Source organism: Myotis daubentonii, chromosome 3 (genome assembly GCF_963259705.1).
Source record: "Myotis daubentonii chromosome 3, mMyoDau2.1, whole genome shotgun sequence".
Classification (NCBI taxonomy): domain Eukaryota; kingdom Metazoa; phylum Chordata; class Mammalia; order Chiroptera; family Vespertilionidae; genus Myotis; species Myotis daubentonii.
Genome location: NC_081842.1, coordinates 203,887,475 through 203,909,784, shown reverse-complemented (window position 1 = coordinate 203,909,784; position 22,310 = coordinate 203,887,475). Strand labels below are relative to the sequence as shown.

Here is a 22,310-nt window from a genome sequence, read left to right as displayed (position 1 = left end):
GCATGACTCGGTGCTTGAGCATCAACCTATGAACCAGGGTTCTGTTCCTGGTCAGGGCACATGCCTGGGTTGCAGAGTCGATCCCCAGTAGGGGGCGTGCAGGAGGCAGGCAATCAATGATTCTCTCATCATTGATGTTTTTATCTCTCTCCTTGTTTCCTCTCTGAAATCAATAAAAAAATATTTTTAAAAATAAATAAAAATCAATGGAAAAATATCCTCGGGTGAGGATTAGCAAGAAAAAAAAATGCTTCAGAACTTGAGGAAGAACTAGAATTGAGAACAAAAATCTGATTCCCTGAAATTCAAAGTTAGGGACTGAGTTAGCCTTGGGAAAACCAGAAGTGAAAGTGGGCCAAGGTGTGAGGGTTTCAAGCACTTTCATAAAATGAGTTCCATAGAACATTAGTTCTGGAGGATGTCACATAAATGGATAAGTTGGGAAATGGATAAATTTTGCAGACTGGTGCAGCCACTATGGAAGACAGTATGGAGTTTCCTTAAAAAACTGAAAATGGAACTCCCATTTGACCCTGTGATCCCACTTCTAGGATATATCCCAAGAAACCAGAAACACCAATCAGAAAGGATATATGCACCCCTATGTTCATAGCAGCACAATTCACCATAGCTAAGATCTGGAAACAGCCTAAGTGCCCATCAGTAGATGAATGGATTAGAAAACTGTGGTACATCTACACGATGGAATACTATGCTGCTCTAAAAAGGAAGGAACTCTTACCATTTGCAACGGCATGGATGGAACTGGAGAGCATTATGCTAAGTGAAATAAGCCAGTCAATGAAGGAAAAATACCACATGATCTCACTCATTCATGGATAATAGAGACCATTATAAACTTTTGAACAATAATAGATACAGAGGCAGAGCAGCCTCAAACAGATTGTCAAACTGCAGCGGGAAGGCCGGGGAGGGTTGGGGGGCAGGAGGTAGGGGGGTAAGAGATCAACTAAAGGACTTGTATGCATGCATATAAGCATAACCAATGGACATAAGACACTGGGGGATAGAGGAGGCTAGGGGACTGTCTAGGGCGGGGAGAAAAAATGGACACATATGTAATACCCTTTGTAATACTTTAAGCAAAAAAAAAAAAAAATTATTCAGAACAGCCCTAGCTGGTTAAATATTCAATCCACCAAAACCTTACGAGCCTGCCCTAGCTCGTTTGGCTCAGTGGATAGAGTGTCAGCCTGCGGACTGAAGTGTCCTGGGTTCGATTCCGGTGAAGAGCACATGCCTGGGGTTGCGGGCTCGATCCCCAGTCGGGGGGGGGGGGGGGCGGCGTGTAGGAGGCAGCCAATCAATGACTCTCATCATTGATGTTTCTATCTCTCTCTCCCTCTCCCTTCCTTTCTGAAATCAATAAAAATATATTTTTAAAAAACAACAAAAAACTATTAAAAGCCTTAAAGATCAAGCAGTAGTCCAAACACCATAAACTTGATGGGCCAGTCATTGTCTAAAGTCAGATTGTTTTGTTTATGGCAGGACTACTCAGAGCCCTTAACTTTCTACTGTGTTCTGAATGTCGAAAAGGTGGGACAGACTCTGCAGTGTTCCTCAAATTTATAAGTCCAAGGTGTCTCAGACTCAATTAATGCACCATCTTTTTAAAAAATATTTTATTGATTTTTTACAGAGAGGAAGGGAAAGGGATAGAGAGTTAGAAACATCAATGAGAGAGAAACATCGATCAGCTGCCTCCTACACATCTCCTACTGGGGATGTGCCCACAACCAAGGTGCATGCCCTTGACCGGAATTGAACCTGGGACCCTTCAGTCAGCAGGCCGATGCTCTATGCACCCAGCCAAACCGGTGAGGGCTAATGCACCATCTTTGATTCAGTCAGTTTCATCTCTCTCCCAGCCCCTTGGTTCCTTGTTCATGGAAAGCCTTGGAACTACTTTGGCTTTGGCCATCGCCTCATCCCCTAGAACTGGTGGCTGTCTTGACCTCCCCTGGAGTAAATTTGGGAACCAGCAGAGCATCCATTGTACAACTCCAGCACCCATGCCCAACCCTCTGGACCACAGAGGGTCTACTCCTCCCACCTCCCACATAGGCAATTGATGGAGTGCCATCTAGTTTAGCTTCCCCAGCAGCTGCCAAAAGGGGCCAAGTGATGCAGCCTGGAAGTACAAGAGAATTAACACTCTGGGAGACAAACTTCAATTCTGAGACAAGAGATGAAAGGGGCCAACAGATAAAAAATCTCCCTTCTTCCCTCTGAGGAACTGCTTTGGGTTGGCTGTGTTCTTCATGACCGGCCAGAAATATCTCACGTGACGGAGCAAAGAGCCGGGTCTCTCTGACACTTTGCTTCTCTCCTATCCTGCCTTGCCTCCACTTTCCCTCATCTGACTGCCCTGGGATTGTATCTAGACTAAAACATTGAAGTTTTGCCCCAGGTTCTGTTTTCCAGAGAGCCCGAGAACAGGGCATTACCCCCATGTCTTGAGGATCATCTCAGGGCCAGTTTTCCATGGAGCGCTCATTGGGAAATGCTGGTGTAAAGAGCTCTTCTTTGGTGGGACAGAAGCCTAGCCTTGCCATTGCTGGCTCCCTCCTGCCACACACTTCCTCTCAGGTCTCTGTCCATCTGAAGTCTCCAGAAAAAAAGGCTGAATGAAACCCCAACTCTTTCGGCAATAACAGGAAGAGAGCACTGTGCATTTATTAAAACAACATATAACAAACTCAGTTACCATCCCCTCTGTCAGGGATAGACTCTGAAATACAGTACATGACCCTCTATCTAAGATCGCCAGTCACACAATGACCAGGCATTATCATACAAAAGTTCCTTTACAAAAAGCACCAAATTGGCATACATATACAAGTTTATACAAAAATCACATTTTAAAAATGTACAAAATATTCCATTTTGCACCAATGTAGAAAAGTATCCTGTGTGGTGGTTTCAAGCACATTTCCAACTCTGCTTCAGTGACTGCTGGACACAGCGGTGGGGGTCCTACTCCTAGTCTCTGCTCTTCACGCAGAGAGAAGACACACCTCCCCATTGTCCCTCAGGGGCCCCGACCCCTCCCACCCTGGGCCTGTCACCAAGGCAGCTGGGCCCATCCCACCCTTCCCAGTCTCTCTGCATTCAGAGGTCTCTTCCTCATCCAGCTCCTTACTGGTGTCCTAAAAGAAAAAAAAAACACCAAGTGAGACGGGGACTCAGGGATAAGCTGTAGTGACAAAATGATCAAACTCCAATTCCTGCCTGGCCTCTTCCTTTTCTTTATAATGTATATTTTTTTATTGATTTCAGAGAGGAAGGGAGAAGGATATATAGAAACATCGATGATGAGAGAGAATCATCGATCGATTGGCTGCCTCCTACACACCCGCTACTGAGGATCAAGCCCACAACCAGCGCACGTGCCCTTGACTGGAATCAAACCTGAGACCCTTCAGCCCACAGGCTGATACTCTATCCACTGAGCAAAACTGGCCAGGGCGACTCTTTCGTTTTAAAGAAAAATCGATTTTAGTTGCCAAAACAAAATTGGATTGCACATTCAATACAAAATACCAAAAGACTACTCTGTATGTTTCAACTGGATTGGAATTTAGTTCCAATAATAACTTGGCTTTTAAGATAATTAGATTAGACCAGCCGGTGTGGCTTAGTAGTTGAACATCCACCCAGGCAGCAAGAAGTCACCAGTTCAATTTCCCAGTCAGGGCACATGGGTTACAGCTCGATATCTGGTATCTGGTGAGGGGCATGTGGGAAACAGCCAATCGATGTCATGTCTTCTCTCACTGATGTTTCTATCTCCCTTCCCCTTCCTCTCTCTCGCTAAAAAAAAAAAAAAAAAAAAAAAAAAAAAAAATCAATAAAAATATGTTTAAAAATAATAATAGTAACATTAGGAAACATGTTAATTAGCAAACATGTCCTTCCTATGTACAGACACTGTGTTAAAAGATTCTCTAATGTACTCTCCATTATAATCTTTCTAGGTCAGTACTATTATGCCACATGCCTAAATGAGTAGCCCAGAAAAGTGGTGATCTACCCAAGATCACACCACCAGCCTGTGAGAAAGCTGCAATTCAGAACTCTTAACTGTAGTCTTCCAGGTTGGCAAACTCAGATGCCGACAGGGGCCAGCAGATGACATGCATAAGAGCAGGAAGGCTGACAGTGGTGGGTCTGGGAAAATTGGTAAGCGTATGTCCCATGCAAAGGGGGCAGCCACCGCCCATCGCCAACCCTTAGAATGAGAGAGAAGGGCAAGCCCAACATTGTTAGCTCTTTCCAAAATTTTACAAGAAGGTGGAAATCCAGATTCTCAGTTGGAATTTCTTTAAAAAAAAAATCTTTATTGTTGAAAGCATTACATTTGTCCCCTTTATTGATCTCTTCTAGCTCATCTCCACCCCAGCCCAGTCCTTCACCACCTTATTGTCTGTGTCCATGGGTTATGCACGTATGCATACAAGTTCGTTGGTTGATCTCATCCCACCCACCAACCCTCCCCTGCCTTGAAATCTCCTTTTAAAAAATCCTTTAAGCCCTGGCTGGTGTGGCTCAGTTGGTTGAAGGGTCCTCCCGTACATCAAAAGGTGGGGGGCTTGGGGGACAGGGGCAGGCTGGGAGAGGACAATGGGGGCGGGGGAGGGACATATGTAATACTTTCAACAATAAATAATTTTTTAAAAAAAAGGTGGTGTGTTCAATTCCCAGTCAGGGAACATACCAAGGTTATGGGTTCAATCCCAGGTTAGGGTGCATGTGGAAGGCAACCAATTGATGCTTCTCTCTATATCTCTCGCCCTCCCACTCTCTCTAAAAATCAATGGAAAAAATATCCTCGGGTGAGGATTCATGAAAATAAATAAATAATAAAATAAAATACTCCTTTAAAATAATCTCCTAATTTTAAAAAAATATATATTTTATTGATTTTTTATAGAGAGGAAGGGAGAGGGATAGACAGAAACATCAATGAGAGAGAAGCATCAATCAGCTGCCTCCTGCACACCCCTTACTGGGGATGTGGCCAGCAACCAAGGTATATGCCCTTGACCGAAATCGAACCCGGGACCCTTGAGTCGGAAGGCCGACACTCTATCCACTGAGCCAAACCGGTTAGGGCTAATCTCCTAATTTTTTAAATCTTGGCAACTGATTAAAAAAAAAAAATTTAAACATTGTGCTGGCCAAACAAAATACCTCAGTGAACCAAGCTTGGCTCATGAGTGCTCTGTCATTTATGTCTGTTATGCTACACTGCTTTCCATATAGATATAGGTCATTTATTTTATTTTATTAATTTATTTATTTTATAATATATTTTTATTGATTTCAGAGAGGAAAGGAGAGGGAGAGGGAGAAACATCAATGATGAGAGAGAATCATTGATTTGGCTGCCTGCTGCACGCCCCACACTGGGGATCGAGCCCGAAACTCGGGCATGTGCCCTGACCAGGAATCGAACTGTGACCTACTGGTTCAGAGGTCGACACTCAACTACTGAGCCACACTGGGCAGGCTAGATATAAGTCTAAAAATGGGAGCTTTTTATTATGAATAGTTTGGAGTTTTTTCTCTAAGGGTATAGGGAGCAGGACTTTATCCTTAGAAGGTTTACACATATTGGGACATCATCATATATTGGCATCATCCCCAATGTCCAGCACAGCACTTTGCACACAGTCAACATCTCATGTTGAATGAATGAATGAAGATGGATTTCTTACCTTCTTCCTTTCCCTCTGTGGACTCTTCCTCTTCCTGATCATCTTCAGTGAACTCTTCCTCTTCCTCATCTGTGTGTGACAAAGAACAACAGTGTTAGGATAGGCTGGTTTCTCAGAGGAGCTGCTCAGAAGGGGACTGGCTGGAGACAACACTGATCCTAATCCTTTCTTTAAAAAAAGAAAAAAATATATTTTTAATTGATTTCAGAGAGGAAGGGAGAGGAAGAGATAGAAACATCAATGATGAGAAAGAATCATTGATTGGCTGCTTCCTGCATGCCCCCCACTGGGGGTTGAGCCTGCAACCTGGGCATGAGCCCTTGATCAGAATCGAACCCGGGACTCTAGTCTACAGGCCAACGCTCTATCCACTGAGCCAAACAGGCTAGGGCAATCCCAATCCTTTCTGATGCCCACTCAGGGTCAACTGGCCATGCAATGACATCAGTAGCCCAGGAGGTGATGGGTTTGCCAAACCCCAGCTGCACAGAGGCGGGCTTCCTCCTGTCTCTTCCCGCCCCTTCCCTCCTGCACCTCCATGGAGGGAGGTTCAAGAGGCTCCTTTGTTCCAACAGCTGCAGCAGCTGCTGTCACCTGATCTGCCTGTGACCAAAGGGGACTTTGGTAGGCACACTGTACTTCTGCCCACCTCTCAGTTAGACAGGTAAACATCACCCGTGGAGATGAGACAAGAGCACCTGAATTCTCAGCAATCAGAGTCCTTGCCTTGAAGGAATTTACCAACCTTTGGCATCTGCTAGCCTAGCACTCCCTGTCCATCTTTCCTCATTCCTCAGCCTACTGGGAGTGGCTGGGGTGGGGAACACTTCTGGGGCCTCCTGCTCCTTGGCTCTCTGAAGCTGAGCCCAGACAGACGGACTGAGCTGCAACCTGTGTCCTCACTTTCCTCTCCTGGGATATCACCTTCAAGCTCTGCCAGCAAGGAACATGGCTCTTGCCCGTCCCCTCTCCAGAGCCATTCCTTAACCCTTTGGGGCTGTGAGGAGGTCACCACAGAGTCAGAGTATTTGTCCAGAGTGTCTGGGAAGAGGCTGGAAGGAGTAAATGCCTCCAAAATGACAGCTCAAAATTTCAGCCACCTACCTGGGACCTATGCACAACTACTCATAGCAGCTTGCGGAGGACTTCCTATGTGCCGGAAATTGTGCGAAGCGCTGGACAGGCATTGTCTCAGATAATCCTCACGAGGGCCCTGTGAGCCCGATGGCCCTTGGTGGCATCCACGTGGGCTACTTACTAGCTGTGTGGCCTCCAGGAGACCTTACCCTGCCTTGGCTTTCACAGTGGAGATGACAACAGAACTGCCTCATGGAGTTGCCCTAAATGATAGAATTTATGTCAAGGGCTTAGCGCCTGGGACATAGAAAGTGCTTAATAAATGGGAGTGTTGGTGTGGTTCTCTCCCCGTTTTCCTCTCAGGAAACTGAGGCTTGGGGAGATGATAGAAGGCAGTGCAGGTCTTCACAAAGCCATGCTGTTCGCACAGTCTGATCCCCTCTTGAATATCTTAGCTTCGGGAGGGTAGAGCGGAACAGGTGATCTACAACAATGGCTATCCCCAAGTCTGCCAACATCTCAGCTTTGGGACGCATTTTTGTCCTCACCCACAAACGAGGTGCATCTGGTGCTCTGAGAATAGATGCAACACCAGATTCTGCAAGCTTGTGGGAGAGCCAAGCTTTCTCATGCCAGCCCATGTACAATTCTTCCCTATTCCTGTCACCTCTCTGTCCTGGTCATTGAAGCATCACCTATCAGAACAATGCAACATTTGGCAGAATTGGGTCCCATTCTCTCTTTCTCTATCGCAAAATAGCTACCTTTCAACTGTGATCTTGAGCTAATTTATTAACATCTTTGTTCTTCATTGGGTTGCCTCAGTTTCCCCTTATTACTATTATGGTTACATTGTTACAATTATTATAGGTACTCTATGGAAGAGTAATTATAAACAGAAGTGAGGACATGATACAGATAAATTAAGGTACCCGAGTATTCATAGATGATAGCATGAAAAAGCTGAAGCTAAGGCTGGCTTTAGGCACTAACTATAACTAGTACGTGTTTAGTACTCTATAAACTCTTTTCTATCAATGTCTTACAGTAGTTGTTGCAATAGCACCAAGAGGTAGTCATTATTAGCAGGCCCACTTCTAACCTTATTTTCTTTAATCCTCACCTGAGGACATTTTTCCATTGATTTTTAGAGAGACTGGAAAAGAGAGGGAAAGACAGAGAGAAACACTGATGTGAGAGAAACACATCCATTGGTTGCTTCTTTCACGAGCCCCAACCAAGGCCTGGGCCAGGGAGGAGCCTGCAACCAAGGTATGTGCCCTTGACCAGAACTGAACCTGGGACCCTTTGGGCCACAGGCTGATGCTCTATCCACTGAGCCAAACTGGCTAGGGCTAACCTAATTGTTAAAGTTAGAAAAATGAAGCTCAGAGAGGTGGAGGAATTCGCCAAAGATCACACAGATAACAAACGACAGCTCCAGATTCAAACTTGGGTGTGCCCGTCTCCAGACGCCATGCTCTTCCTACAGCCCAAGACACCTCCCTGCAAGGATAATTCACTGAGCAACAATTATGTACCAGGCATTATGCTCAGCTCTCAGCTCATCCAGAAGTTGGTTGGTACCTGGGCATCTTTGCTAGTGTATCTGTTTCCACATGGGATGCAGTAGAAGGGAAGCTGATTTCCAGGGGTTGAGCAGGGAAATAGACAAGTGCACCTCTCCCCCTTACCTGTCCCGAAGTCGATGGTCCTCAGGGTGTCTGCTATGTGCTCTAAATCCAAAGTGAAGTAGTCCATGTTTTCAAAGCCCTGCTCTGTCTTCCCCAGCTGGCAACCCTTGGAAGCTTCCACAATGCTGTAGGGGACGTGGGGTGGAGGGGGTGGGGGGAGAAGAGAGAGAGATGAGGGGGAGTGAGATCTCTGGGGTTTAGTGCAGGGATGGGGTGTTTTAGCTCCAAGCACACCAGTGCACATGCTCATGCCCACACCCAGGCCTTGCACCTAGAGGCTCCCCCTGGAATGTGGAGTATTTCCTCTCCAGTCACAAGCAAGTACAGGTCCCAGAAAGCGGGGAATGATACAAAGGCCAGGAAAGCCAGCCTGGGTGGAAACCCGCCCAGCAGCCTGAATGTGAAGCGGGAGGCCCTGGTGGGAGCGAGGGCCTCGGATCACAGCCCTGGGGAGACACTGACCTTTTGATGAGTTTCTTGGCACTCTGTGGGGGAGAGAGAGAGAGCAAAGGGTTAGGATTGCATTAGGGGTAGTTCCAGGAAATCAGCAAAACCAGAGGCTGGCTGCTGCAGGTGGGCGCTTGGTGCCATTCCCTAGCCTAGTCGTGACCTGCTCCCCACCCGGAGCTGAACAGAACTTGGGTCTTTCCTCTGTCCATGGTCTGCACAGGTCTTGGTGATCACTCTAGGCCAGTGGTTGCCAACCTTTCAGACCTCATGGACCACCTGTGGTCCGCGGACCACCGGTTGGCGACCGCTGCTCTAGGCCCCTCCCATTGTCCTGGCAGGAAGCTGGGATTTTAGGGATATCAGTCTAAACACCTAATCCCTGGACCCTCCAAGATGAGACTCTTATCCTCATCACTTTTTTATAGCCGATGCCTAGACAAAGCCTGGCCTACAGTAGGTGTTCAGGAAATTTTTACAGAAGAACTGAACGGTAGGGCAGGGCTGCGACTCATACGTCTTTGTGTCTCTACCTCAGTGGCTGACCTACAGTAGGTGCTCAATTAATAGGTTTAAGTAGGGATTGTCTCAGGCTCCTTTCACAGAAGAGGAAAATGGGCCTCAGGGAGGTTTCAGCGACTTGCCCAAGAGCATATGGATGGTCAGTGGAGGAGCATGACTTGAACTGTAGACAGAGCGGTTGAGTTGAAGTGATTCTGCCCACACCCTCCTAGTCCTGCTCACCAAGAGGAAGATGGCTCCACCAGGCTCGTCCAGAGACTGGATGGCTGTCTCCACCAGCTTGGTGGACTTGTCCAGCTGCTCCCGGTACTGCTGGATGAGGGCCTCAATGAAGCTGAGCTTCTCTTCCTGCTCCTGCGTGATCCGCTGTAGCAACTCACTCTTCTTCTCATCCAGGATGGCATACAGCACGTCAAACTTCTGGCTCAGCTCTTCCTTCACCTGGTGGCTGTTTTCCTGGGGACACACATCTGGGAGTCACATCCTGTGGGGCCCTCCCTATCCCCAACACTTCCTTTCTAGGATGGATGTATTAGGAACAAAGGCTCTAAAGGCAGAAGAGGTCTGCCCTGGCTGGTGTGGCTCAGTGGTTGAGCATAGGCCTGTGAACCAGGAGGTTACGGTTCAATTCCTGGTCAGGACACATGCCCGGGTTGTGGGCTCCATCCCCAGCAGCGGGGCGTGCAGGAGGCAGTTTGTCTCTCTCAAAAATTAATTTAAAATTTTATTTTTTAAAAGCTGGAAAAGGTCTTACTACACCTTCATTGTACACAAGATGAAATGAAGGCTTAGTAAGAAGAAAGCCCTTGCTAAGTTTTCATAGCTACTCGGATACATGTTTGGAGTCTGGTGTCATGGAGAAAGCAATCCCCTTCCTCAAAAAACAGAGACTCTAGGGTCAAATGAAATAATATATATTCTGGCCCTCCTGTGTGACTCCAAATCACGCTCTTCCCCCCATTTTAGGACCAAGACTGGCTTCAAGAAGCTCTGCATCATTTGGTCCTCAGTTTCTTATCTGTAAAATGGGTATAATAATAGCATCTCATCAGACTCGGGTTCTAGCATTACTTATCAGTCTGGGAGTCCCATCACGGGTGGTAATAATGTCCCCTTCCTTCCTTCGAACCTATCTAACACACACTTTTTGTCGATCAACAATACAATGATCCCTCCCCCCGTGTGATTTCCAGGGCCCCATCCCAAGTGAAGAAAAATCATAGATGCTTTTGCAGAAATAGAAGTTTCCTTCTGCCTCTACGGTCTTGCTACTCAAAGTGTGGTCCATGGACCAGCAACTTGGGCAAACCCTGAGAACTTGTTAGAAAAGCAGAATCGCATGCCTCATTCCAGACCCACTGAATCAAAACTTAAATTTTAACAAGACCCCAGGGTGATCTGTATGTATTTAAGGTCTGAAGCCTTGGTCGACAGCACACCAGAGAACAATGGCCTAAACACTACCAACGCTGACCCTGGCAGGTGGGGTCGGTTGCTTGGGCGTCGTCTCATGCTTAGTACAGTTGCTGGTTCCATTCCTGGCCAGGGCACATGCCCGGCTGCAGGCTTGATCCCCAGTAGGGGGCATGTAGGAGGCAACTGATCCATGTTTCTCTCTCACATCGATGTTTTTCTCTCTCACTCCCTTTCTCTTTAAAAATCAATTAAAAAAATAAAAACTACCAATGCTAACAAAAGAATACTGAGAATTATTGGTGGGATGGGGGTCTGTCTTGTTCACCACCCCATCCCCAGAGCCTTTGGAAGGGGCTGACACAGCTGTGCTCAAGAAACATTTGTTGAATGAGTAGATTAATGGATCAATGTATAATGAATTAATGGATTAGTGAATTAAGTGGATTAGCCCATCCCTCCTCCCCATTCCTGCTTGAACACCCTACTCCAGGCCCTACCCTTGAGTCACAAGCCATGGGTGAGCCTTTGCCCCAGGTTGCACTGGAGGCTTCAACCCCCCAGGCAGAGCTACTCTGTCCCCTCACCTTGGTCACTCGACTGGAGTCCTCCAGCTGCGTGATGATGGTCTGCACTCGGTCGTTGCCCGCCACCAGCATGGAGATACAGTTACTCAGTTCAGTCTAGATGGGAGGAGGGGTGGGGGTCAGGAGAGGAGAGGAGAGACAGAAATAGTCTCAGGGCCTGCGCTCTTGGGATTTGGCAGCACAATGGCACCCTCACTCCCTCTCTGCTAGAAAGAGCCTGCAGTAGCTGTCTGGCCCCTCTTTCTGAGGTCCAGAGCAGGGAATATCAGATACTGTTTCCTTTATTTTATAGATGAAGCACAGAGAGGGGAAGTGAGCTGCTTAAAATACACAGCAAGGTACTGTTAAGAGGAGTGGCTTGTTTCTAAGAAGGGAGGGATGAAGAAAAGAAATATAGTTGGGAGTTCTAAAAGAGAGAGATCAGATGTGAGGGCTATTTGGCTGTGACATCTGTCACCTCATTGATCGCCAGTGTTGATTCGGCTGATCTGGCTGGCTAGACGGGTGTCCCCCTCCTCCCTCACCGCTCCATGTGCATCCCTCCCGAAGCTCGGTCCTAGAGGATGGCCTCAGTCCAGAGGAGAGGACCGGGACCCAGAGCACACTGGGATGTAGAATTCATGGCCTGAGACGTTCCCTGGTGGCCTGGCCCTGGGGTCTGGTCTCTCCCCTGTGGCCACACCCAGGTGCTCTCAAGTGGCTCTAAGTATAACCCATGAGCTCAGCCACCTCCCCCAGGAAGGCAAGAACTGCTGTCCCCACAGCCTGGGAAGTCCCTTCGGAGGGACCATTATTGAAAGGCCGGCTCAGCAGATCTGCAGGGATCAGATCCACAGCCTGAATCATGGGGTCATGCCCACCAGGCCCAGGCTGGGGGTGGAAGTGGCTCCGGCCAGTACCTTTTGTCCCTGGAAGACACTCTGCAGTGGGGCCACCTCACAGGCCTGGTGGGCTCCAAACACCTTGCACATGGAGCATGTGGGCATCTCACACGTGAGGCAGTAGATGTTGATCTTCTCATCTTCATGCTCCTTGCACATGGGGTGGCTGCCCTTCTGCAGGGGCCTACTGAAGTGGAAGAGTCACAAGTCATCAGGCGGGCTCCCCACTGCCTCCTCCCTCAGCTCCAATCACAGCTCCGCCTCATATCTATGACCCAAGTGCTCAGTGGTTAGATGTCCTTAATCCTCTTTGTTTAACCCTCTGGGGACCCAGGACCGGGGAAGCCAGTGACACCAAGGCTGTCTCTGTAGACTAGGGCTCAAACCCTGGGGATGGAGTTGGCCTGGACATGGGAGGGTGGTAGAATCCCCAAGTCATCAGGTCTAGAGACATTTTCAAGAAGAGGAAACTGGGCCTCAGAAAGGTGAATTGACTTGCCCAAGGTCACTCAGCAAGTCAGGGTAGGGGAGGCTAAAGCGCATTTGCTCTAATTATAGTCACCATAGCTCTCGGTTCCTGCAGGCTGGGCTCTAAGTGAAGCAATTTATTCTCATGGCCTCATTGAATTCTATATTTAACTCACCAGACTGTAACCTCCATTAAAGCAGGGAAACTTGCCTATTCTCTTCACTCCTGAATCTGCAGTGTCCAGTGCCTTGCACAGAGGAGGGAGTAGATAAGCAAGCATGCCAGGAGGGTGTCCCGAGGCTCAGAGAAGAAAGCAGTGTGTGTGCACCAAGTCACACAGCCATTACATGGGCAGCTCAGGGCTGTCCAACAGCCCAGCACAAGCCTGACTTCTAGTCCAGAGATTGTTTCCAGGGTAGTCTCTTCCCAAACATCCATTCTTAGAATGTCTTTCTTCCTTTTTCTCTCTCTCCACTCAGGGTCTCTGGCATGTTATTTATGCCTCTCAGGAAATTGGTTACCTCGTACCCAAGATTCATTTGAGGAGAGTCTAGCTCTTACCTCTCCAGCTAGACTACACACTCATTTAGTCAACACTGTGTCTGTACTACCTCTGATTTCCCAGCCCCTAACACAGCAGGCACCTCCCAAGCTCGGGCTTCTGCATCTGGGTTTGAATCCATATTGTACTGAATGTATTCATTCTGGGACCTTGGACAAGTGCTTTCACTTCTCTGAGCTTTGGTTTCCTCCCAGAGCTACTGGGATCACGGCAGAAGTTGTCTGTAATGAATGTGTAGTGCCGGGCACAGGGCAGACCCCCCACCAAGGGCAGCTATCATGGTCATCCAACTATGCAGAAAGGCCTCGAAGGGTTCAAACACAGCATGATCTTCATCGGTCAACACTGGGTGGGCTAATATTTTGGTGCAATGTTGATTTTATCTATAGATATAAAAGGCTAATATGCAAAGTGACCCCTTGGGAGTTCGACCAGGAGACTGGGAGTTCGATCGCTCGCTATGATGTGCGCTGACCACCAGGGGGCGGCGCGGAACGAAGAGAGGCCCAGGCCGGCAGCCAGAAGGCCCGATTGGCCCTGATCGCTGGCCAGGCCTAGGGACATTACCCATGCACAAATTTTGTGCACTGGGCCTCTAGTTATGATTATAATGATCAAAAATATATTTGCATTTTTGTAGTGTTGAGCCCTAGCAATGTGAGAGACAATAGCAGTTAGAAGTATTCATCATGGAACACTCGCTCTCAGCTTCACCACTTGCAAACTTGAACAAATCTCTGAACCTCTCTGAGCCCCCTCATTGTAAAATGAGGGTAAGAATGTCTTACAGGATTATTGTAAGAATTAAATAGTGATAATGCATGGGACATACTTCGTACAGAGCCTACACACAGTAGGTGCTCAATAAATATTTGATATTTGTAACATTTCCCATCAAAATGCTATATAGTTGCCCTAACCGGTTTGGCTCAGTGGATAGAGCGTTGGCCTACGGACTGAAAGGTCCAAGGTTCGATTCCAGTCTAGGGCATGTACCTTGGCTGCGGGCACATCCCCAGTGGGGGATGTGCAGGAGGCAGCTGATCGATGTTTCTCTCTCATCGATGTTTCTAACTCTCTATCTCTCTCCCTTCCTCTCTGTAAAAAATTAATAAAATCTTTTTAAAAAAAGAAAAAAAAAGAAAATTAAAAATGCTATGCAATCACAAAACAAATCTTACTGTTCCTTCTGCAAGCAGGGGAAATGAAGGCCCAAAGACTTACCCAGGATCCTACAATGCATTAATAACAGAGTCGGACTAGCAAACACAGTTCCCCAGGCTTGGCTTTTTTCACTAGGACTGGTCTGCCACCTTTTCTTGGGCAGGACACTGCCTGCAGGCAAGCACTTGATGACAATTTTGGATCATAAGGGCTGTGAGGTCAGCAGCCGGGAAGCCTTGTCAGGATGTCCTGATTTGTAAAGATCTCCCTGGTAGCTGTGTCTCTCTCCAATTTGAGGCCCAATACCACACAACCTCCACCACTCACAAATTCTGCCTGAGAAAGAACCGCTATTCTTAAATTAGGGAGACATAGAGCTTCATCACTGGTCCCACTCCCAGTTCTTACACATCCCAGCGGGACAACCTTGGGCAACTGACTTCACCTCTTTGAACCTCAGCTTCTTCATCTGTGAAATAGTCATGCCTGATCCATAGGGGTGTTGTGAAGCAGCAGGAAGAAGCATTCCCAGCCCTAACCAGTTTGGCTCAGTGGATAGAGCGTCGGCCTGCAAACGAAAGGGTTCCTTCCAGGTTTGATTCCAGTCAAGGGCATGTACCTTGGTTGCGGCCACATTCCCAGTAGGGGGATATGTAGGAGGCAGCTGAATTGATGTTTCTAACTCTATATCCCTCTCCCTTCTTCTCTGTAAAAAATAAATAAAATATATTTTTTTAAAAAGAAAAAAAAAGAAGAATCATTCCCAGTGCCTGGTGCTGTGCCTCCCAGCACATGGAACCTTAGCTGTTGCTATCACTATAGAGCAATGATTTCAACCTTTTTCATATATATATATGTATATGTATGTATATATATATATATATATATATATATATATATATATATATATATATAATTTATTATTTTTATTGTTTAGAGAGAGAGGATGGGAGACAGGTAAGAGATGGAAACTGCCTCCTGCCGGCCCCCCACTAGGAATCGAGCCCAAACTGGGAATCAAACAGGGAACCTCTTGGTTCATAGGTAGATTCTCAACCACTGAGCCACACTGGCTGAGTGATTTCAACCTTTTTCATCTCATGGCACATACAAATTAATTACTAAAATTCTGTGGCACATCAAAAATATATATTTTTTGACAATCTGACCCAAAAAAAGGTATACTTTCGATTCATTAACACCAGATGGCTATTGTTGTGTTGGCTGTTGTCACCTTTTATTTGACAGTCTAAGGGAAAAGAGGTCAGTGCCCCTGACTAAGTAGTCAGGTACTGCATGTCTTAAAAATTCTTGTGGCACATCAGTGTGCCATGGCACACCAGTTAAAAATCGCTGCTATAGAGAGACTGACTACGTTCTCACTGGGCACTTTCTCTGCTTACCAGGGCCAGTTAGCTGGCCCTCGTGCCTCTCTCTGTCGTTCTCACGGCTTGTCTTGCCTCTGGTTCCTACCGTATCTTTCAGGAGGACAGCCTGAGCCCTTTCCCATTCGCTGAGTGACACGGAGAACCAGGGTTGGGGGAGAGTAAGCCTCTGTTCCTGCCTGAGGGTGAGGGACACACTCTCTGGACTGGCTAGTTAACTCATCCACCCAGGGGACTGGATCTGGAGCAAATGAAGGAGGAAGGAGCCTGGGAGAGCTGGGCACAGAGCGGCTAGGGCAGGAGGCTGGCCTCCCAGCAGCGGGCGAACTGACCTTGAGCACTCCTGCTTGTAGATGTCAATGATGTTCTCCACCAGCAGATTCCTCTGGAGGCCGTACACTCCGTGGCGGTCCATGATCACCTCGTGGCGGCAGGTCGGGCAGCGGAAACGGCCTCCAGACATGGACATCGAGCCACCCCGGCTGGACCAGTAGGGGTTTGCGGCCTGTGGGTGGCAAGGGCAGAGGTGAGGCCTGGGCTCGCTCCTCAGCCCCTGCCCTTTCTCATCTCCAGGTTATCCTCCACACTGCTCACATCAACCATCCTCTTGTCAAATCATGAACTGCAGTCCCCTTTCCTGAGATGAGAGACGGCTCACTGACACAAGGAGCCCCTGGTAAGCACTAAGCCATCAGCAGGTTTGAGAGTCAGCCGGCCTGGGTTCAAGTCACGGTTATTGTCCGAGTGACTTTGGGCAAGCAGCCTTATCCCTCCAAGCCTCAGTCTGCCCATTCATCAAATGGGCATTTTAATTAGAGCTAGTGATTAGGGCCGCTACTTTAAAGATAAAACAGTGAGAGAACATTTATCACGTGCTTCTGGGAAACCTTGAGTCCTGCCTCCCAGCCAGGACATCCATTCTCATTCCTTTCTTAGGAGAGGAAGCCCCTCCTGCCCTATATCTGAGGGCACAGCCTCGGAAGGGAAAATGCCTCTACTGCTCAGTGCCTCCCACCCTCCCTCCTCCTAGAGCTCTGGGCCCCCTTCCACCAGGGAGCTGGCTCCAGCCCCCGGGTCTGGTTTCTTTCTCCTCTCCCCTGCTTCCCCCACTTATCACTTGTGGCATTTGACTCCTGATTGAAGAGTCAACTGCGGTGCTCAGGACAGAGGTGGCGGGGTGGCAGAGCTGCCGGCAGGGTGGGGAGGGGAAACATGCGTCATGGAAATGGAATTGGGCAGCCAGAGCCACCGCCCCAGCCCCCTCAGCCCAGTCCAGAGGCCTTTGCCGGGGAAAGAACCTGGCTTAGGAGCGTCCTGGGCTAAGAGAGAAGAGCTTTCATCACAGGAAAGCCGAGGCGCCCCCTGAGCCCCCGGACTAGGCCATGCCCAGCACTGACCTGGAAGATGTCATTGGCACACTTCCGGCAGAGGTTATGCTGACAGGGCAAGATGACCACCGGCTTGGTAAACATCTCCAGGCAGATGGGACAGATCAGCTGCTTCTCCAGGTTCTCCAGGGGGTTCCCGTCCTGGATCAGGCTTGATTTATAATCCATACTGTCCGCAGTGTGGGGCCCACCTGGCTGCCTCCTTTCCTGCCTCGCTCTAAGCAGACCTGGGGCCTGGCCTTTGTCACAAAACACCCGCCCGGAGCCTCTTGGACTTTTTCTCCTGGCGCCCAAATTCTGTCTTGGTCTGAGGCCCCTCTGATATTTATAGCTGGACCCTGGTCACATGAGCCCCGGAGCGGACCAGCTGAGCATTCCGGTGCCAGCACGGCTGGCGGGGCTTGAGTTTCCTCCAGGCCTGCAAGAGCGGCCTCTCAAATCACACGTGGGGATGAGCAATCACTGTTCCCCTGAGGTGGGGGTCGTAAACAAGAACAGCTTGTTCGTGGGCAGACTTGGGGGAGGACGGGGGAAACAGAGTTTCCTCCAGAAATTAGTCCCCTCCCGCATCAGGCTGGTGAGCCAGGGATGGGACCCAGAGAATGGGCCACTGGGATTTTCAGGGTTAAGAGCCAGTGCCCCCTCACCGACCATAATCAGGTCCATTCCTCCTCTGGAGTCCTGGGCAGCTCCCAGGATAGGGGCAGGGCAGCCCCTCTCTCTGAGCCCATGCCTCTGCCTTAGATCTGAGGTATGTGGGGAGGGACATGGAACTTCCATGCCCTCTCCAGGGGCACTATTCTCTTGAAAGGGGGCAGAAATAGAATGTTGGGGAACCAGCTAGTAATGTAAGAAATATTAATCGTGCTGATAACTGTGATTGTTTTATTCTGATTAAAGAAAGCACATTATAACTTGGCTGGCAGCTGCACTCAGGACCTGGGAGCTTCACCTGGAAATGCAGCCCACCCTGCCCATTTGGAGCTGCCCATTATCATGGAAAGATTAACAATTTTTAAAAATATTTTTTAATTGATTTCAGAGAGGAAGGGAAAGGGAGAGAGAAAGAAACATCAATGATGAGAGAGAATCATTGATTGGCTGCCCCCTACTGGGGATTGAGCCCACAACCCAGCATGTGCCCTTGACTGGAATCGAACCCGGGACCCTTCAGTCTGTAGGCTGACGCTCTATCCCCTGAGCCAAACCAGCTAGAGCAGTGGTTCTCAACCTTCCTAATCCCTTGACCCTTTAATACAGTTCCTCATGTTGTGGTGACCCCCAATTTCATTGTTACAAATTGAACATAATTATAGCATAGTGATTAATCACAACAACAATAGTCATTATATATGTGTTTTCCGATGGTCTTAGGCGACTCCTGTGAAATGGGTCGCGACCCACAGGTTGGGAACCGCTGAGCTAGAGCAAGATGAACAATTTTGTTGTAGAAGTCAGAGCCAGGAACCAGAATCACTAAGATCCCCCAGCCCTTTTTGCATACCTGCGGGCCTTTGCAAATCTCCAGGCTGCTTACCTGTTAACTGCCCATTTGGCCTACCCTTTGGCTATTTCCCCAGGAAACCCCAGCCCTTGCCTATCGCTAAGCCCTGTTGCATATCTGTAAACTGACCATTTGCCGTTTGCCTACTTTCCTTTGTACTTCTACCTGTATAAGCAGCTGGCTTATTGGGGTGCTGCAGAGCAGATTTTTGTGGATGACCTACTGCTCTCCCAGATTGCTGGCAGTATTGGAATAAACGCTCATATATGATTCAATCCTGTCTCTGCTTAATTGGCTTGAGTAGTGACAGGCAGCCAGGACCCATTGTTTGTCCCGTTACACTCCCAGGACCTCCACCTGTTCATAAATCTGGAAGCTCTCCAAACCCCATCCTCTTGAGTTTTTATGGAAGCTGTATTATGTAAGTACATTGATTAAATCATTAACAATTGGTGATTGGGTCAACCTCCAGCTCCCTTCCTCTGCCCAGAGTGGGAGGTAGAGGGGACTGAAAGTTCCAACCCTCTAATCCCATAGTGGGTTCTCCTGGCAACCAGCCCCCATGCTTTGGTGCTTCCAAGTCAAGTCACCTCATTCACATCACAAAACACACCTCCATCACTCTCAGCACTTGGGAAATGCCAGGGGTTTAGGGAGCTGTGAGCCAGAAACCGGGCAAAGACCAAACACATATTATTATAAATCACAACATCACAAATCCTCATGCCACAGATGAGGAAACTCAGGCACAGAAAAGTAAAATAACTTGTATTAATTCACACAGCTTGCAAGAAGTGGCTCTAGGACATGAACCCAGATATGCTTGACTCAGGAGCCCAACAGTGCCAGCTTCTTCCTTGCTCACACGGCCTCAGTTTTGTTCAGTCTTGCAACCAAGACAGGACAAGTCTCAGGAAGAAATCAGTTCCCTGAGAAGGACAAAGAAGGACTAGGGAAAGCAATGGTGTCATTGTGTGGCCAGGTTACCCACCCCTAGAACTGCCCACTTCTTAGTTATTTAAGATGTAACTTAACAAATGTCATCATAGCATAATTATTCTGTTATTATAATTATTGCAGCAGAGAACACTCTATATACATTCATGATTCCAACTATTACATGTTAATGATCCTCAGATTCCAGTTCATACTGCTCTCTCACGTAAACTGAAGATTTTTTGGAGCTCTCTAAATGTCCTAATAGCACCTCAAACTCATCATGTCCCAAGCAGAACACACCACCTCCCTCCACACTAAGCTCCTCCTTCCCTTATTTTGTTTCATGTCTCAGGACCCATACACCCATTTGCACAGACCAGGTGTCTGGGAGCCATCCTGGAGCTCCCCTCTCTCCCATTGCACACTCAATCTCAGCATCAAGCATGGGTCCATCTTTTTTTTTTTTTTTTTAAATTGTTTTATTGCTTAAAGTATTACAAAGGGTATTACATATGTCTCCTTTTTCCCCCTGCCCTTGACAATCCCCTGGCCTCCCCTACCCCCCAGTGTCTTATGTCCATTGGTTATGCTTATATGCATGCACATAAGTCCTTCGGTTGATCTCTTACCCGCCCCCTCTTCTGCCCCCCTACCCTCCCCGGCCTTCCCGCTGCAGTTTGACAGTCTGTTTGAGGCAGCTCTGTCTCTGTATCTATTTTTGTTCATAAGTTTATAATGGTCTTTATTATCCATGAATGAGTGAGATCATGTGGTATTTTTCCTTCATTGACTGGCTTATTTCACTCAGCATAATGCTCTCCAGCCCCATCCATGCATGGATCCATCTTTACATCTCGTTTGTCATACTCCCATCTGTGAGTCTGACTCTCCCTTGGACTTTGAAGACTTTAAGGGCAAAAACTGCCTCTATTCATCTCTGTGCCTCCAGTGCCTGGCACATAATAAACACTTAACAAATGTTTCTTAAATGGGTGAACATGTGAATTAAACAAGGGAGCAGCAGGGTCACTGTCAGACTTGGGGGAGATCAAGGCACTTGACCGTGTGTGTGTGTGTGTGTGTGTGTGTGTGTGTGTGTGTGTGTGAGTGTGTTGTCTGAGATGGTGCAGCCAGTGGAGAGGAAGTACTGGAAGATTGAGGAGAGGGTGATGGAATAAATTCTTAAATTCCGAAGCCTTCGGAAGAAGAAGGACAATCTGACTGTTGAGATGGGAGGAGAAGAGAGAGGAAAAGATGGAGGTGAGAATCAGAGATGTTGGAAAGTTGAGAGAAAGGTGCTCATGTTGACGACTTCGGTCCAGAGATTTGAGGTCAACTTTTGAGGCAGAGGCAAGCAGAAGGGTAGCATGAGTGGGTGGTGGGAAAAGTTTGGACCAGACAGTGTGAAACACAGGAGGAAGTGCCCTGGGGGTGGGAGGGCTGTCTGGAAGCAGAAGAGCCTCGCTGATGTTTCCCAACCCGCATTTGCCAGTTGTGAGGAGCCATTCACATGATTCTGTTGACTCTCCAGCCACACTTGGCAGCCCAGGTGCAAAAGCCAAGCAAATGGACAGTGGGATCAACTCCAGCCTGGGAGCTGGCAAGGCTGGCACTGCTGAAAGTCAAGGGGTGGGAAAGGGAAATTCCCACATGGGCCATGCTGGGCATCAAAACATGTCCTGTCATTTAATCCTCACAACAGGCCTGCAAGGAAGGTATTATGATCTTCGTTTTTCCCAGGAGGAAACGAGATTCAGAGAATTAATGGCTTGGCTAAAGTCACAACTGGCAGAGCCGAGCTGGGGTTCACATCCAAGGTAGCCTGACTTCTAAACCTGTACTCCTTACACTGAAGCATTTACTGAGTGCTTATTGCATTCCAGGCACTGTGCAAAGCTTTTTTCCATTCATCCTCTTGTTCAGTCCTCAAAATAGTTCAGCGAGACAGGGATGGTCATGATTTTCCCTGTTTTATAGCTGAGCTACAGAAGCTCAGAGAGGTTAAGTTCCTTGGCCAAAGTCCCCCAGCCAGTGAGTGACAGAGCCAGCATCAGAAGCAGGAAGTTATAAACCAGTATCATTACCAGTTATTAGAACATTCTATCAAATTATAGACTGACAGATGAAGAGACAAATTCAGAATCTCAGTGGTATGTCTGAGCCCAAAGCTTTTAACTACTACATCTTACTGCTTCCTTTTCTGCAAGTCTTATTTATTCACTGTACTCTTTATTAGTAAAACTTTCAACCATACAAAAGTAGAGAGAATAGTATAATGAACTCATGTAACCAAACCCAGCTTTCACCCTTAATGTTTCCTCAATCTTATTTTATCTATAATTCCCCACAAATACTTCTTTTTTTCTGGAATATTTTAAAGCCAGTCATAGTCATTAAGTCATTTCACTCATAAATACTTCAGTAAGCATTTCCAACTGATAAACATTGACTTTCATAATTACCATGCCATTATCATACCTAGTAAAAGTAACAATTATTTCCCCCCTCCCCCAAGATTTTATTTGAGCCAAACT

The 22,310-nt window shown here is 47.6% G+C and overlaps 1 protein-coding gene across 2 annotated transcripts; it reads right to left on the bottom strand.

Moving 5' to 3' along the window:
* Window positions 1–2,675: 2,675 nt before the first annotated feature.
* On the bottom strand, window positions 2,676–17,649 carry TRIM63 (tripartite motif containing 63). 2 transcript variants are annotated; one of them, XM_059690726.1, is made up of 9 exons: window positions 17,343–17,649; window positions 16,278–16,450; window positions 12,384–12,549; window positions 11,485–11,580; window positions 9,707–9,940; window positions 8,978–9,000; window positions 8,516–8,640; window positions 5,745–5,813; window positions 2,676–3,173 (listed from the first exon to the last, which is right to left on the bottom strand). In XM_059690726.1, the coding sequence occupies exons 1-9, from the start codon at window positions 17,499–17,501 to the stop codon at window positions 3,163–3,165; spliced, it is 1,056 nt and encodes a 351-aa protein (XP_059546709.1). In that variant the 5' UTR covers window positions 17,502–17,649; the 3' UTR covers window positions 2,676–3,162. The 2 variants fall into 2 exon arrangements, with proteins under 2 accessions (XP_059546709.1, XP_059546707.1); XM_059690724.1 differs by having other exon boundaries at window positions 12,384–12,552; window positions 17,343–17,646.
* Window positions 17,650–22,310: the final 4,661 nt, after the last annotated feature.

Bases quoted from the DNA above. Each gene is read 5' to 3' on its own strand.
- TRIM63 (XM_059690724.1), bottom strand. From the start codon at position 17,501: ATGGATTATAAATCAAGCCTGATCCAGGACGGGAACCCCCTGGAGAAC. The intron at 8,641-8,977 runs GTCAGTGTCTCC...CGTCCCCTACAG, and splicing joins GCCAAGAAACTCATCAAAAG to CATTGTGGAAGCTTCCAAGG. The intron at 5,814-8,515 runs GTAAGGGGGAGA...TGTCACACACAG, and splicing joins GACCATCGACTTCGGGACAG to ATGAGGAAGAGGAAGAGTTC.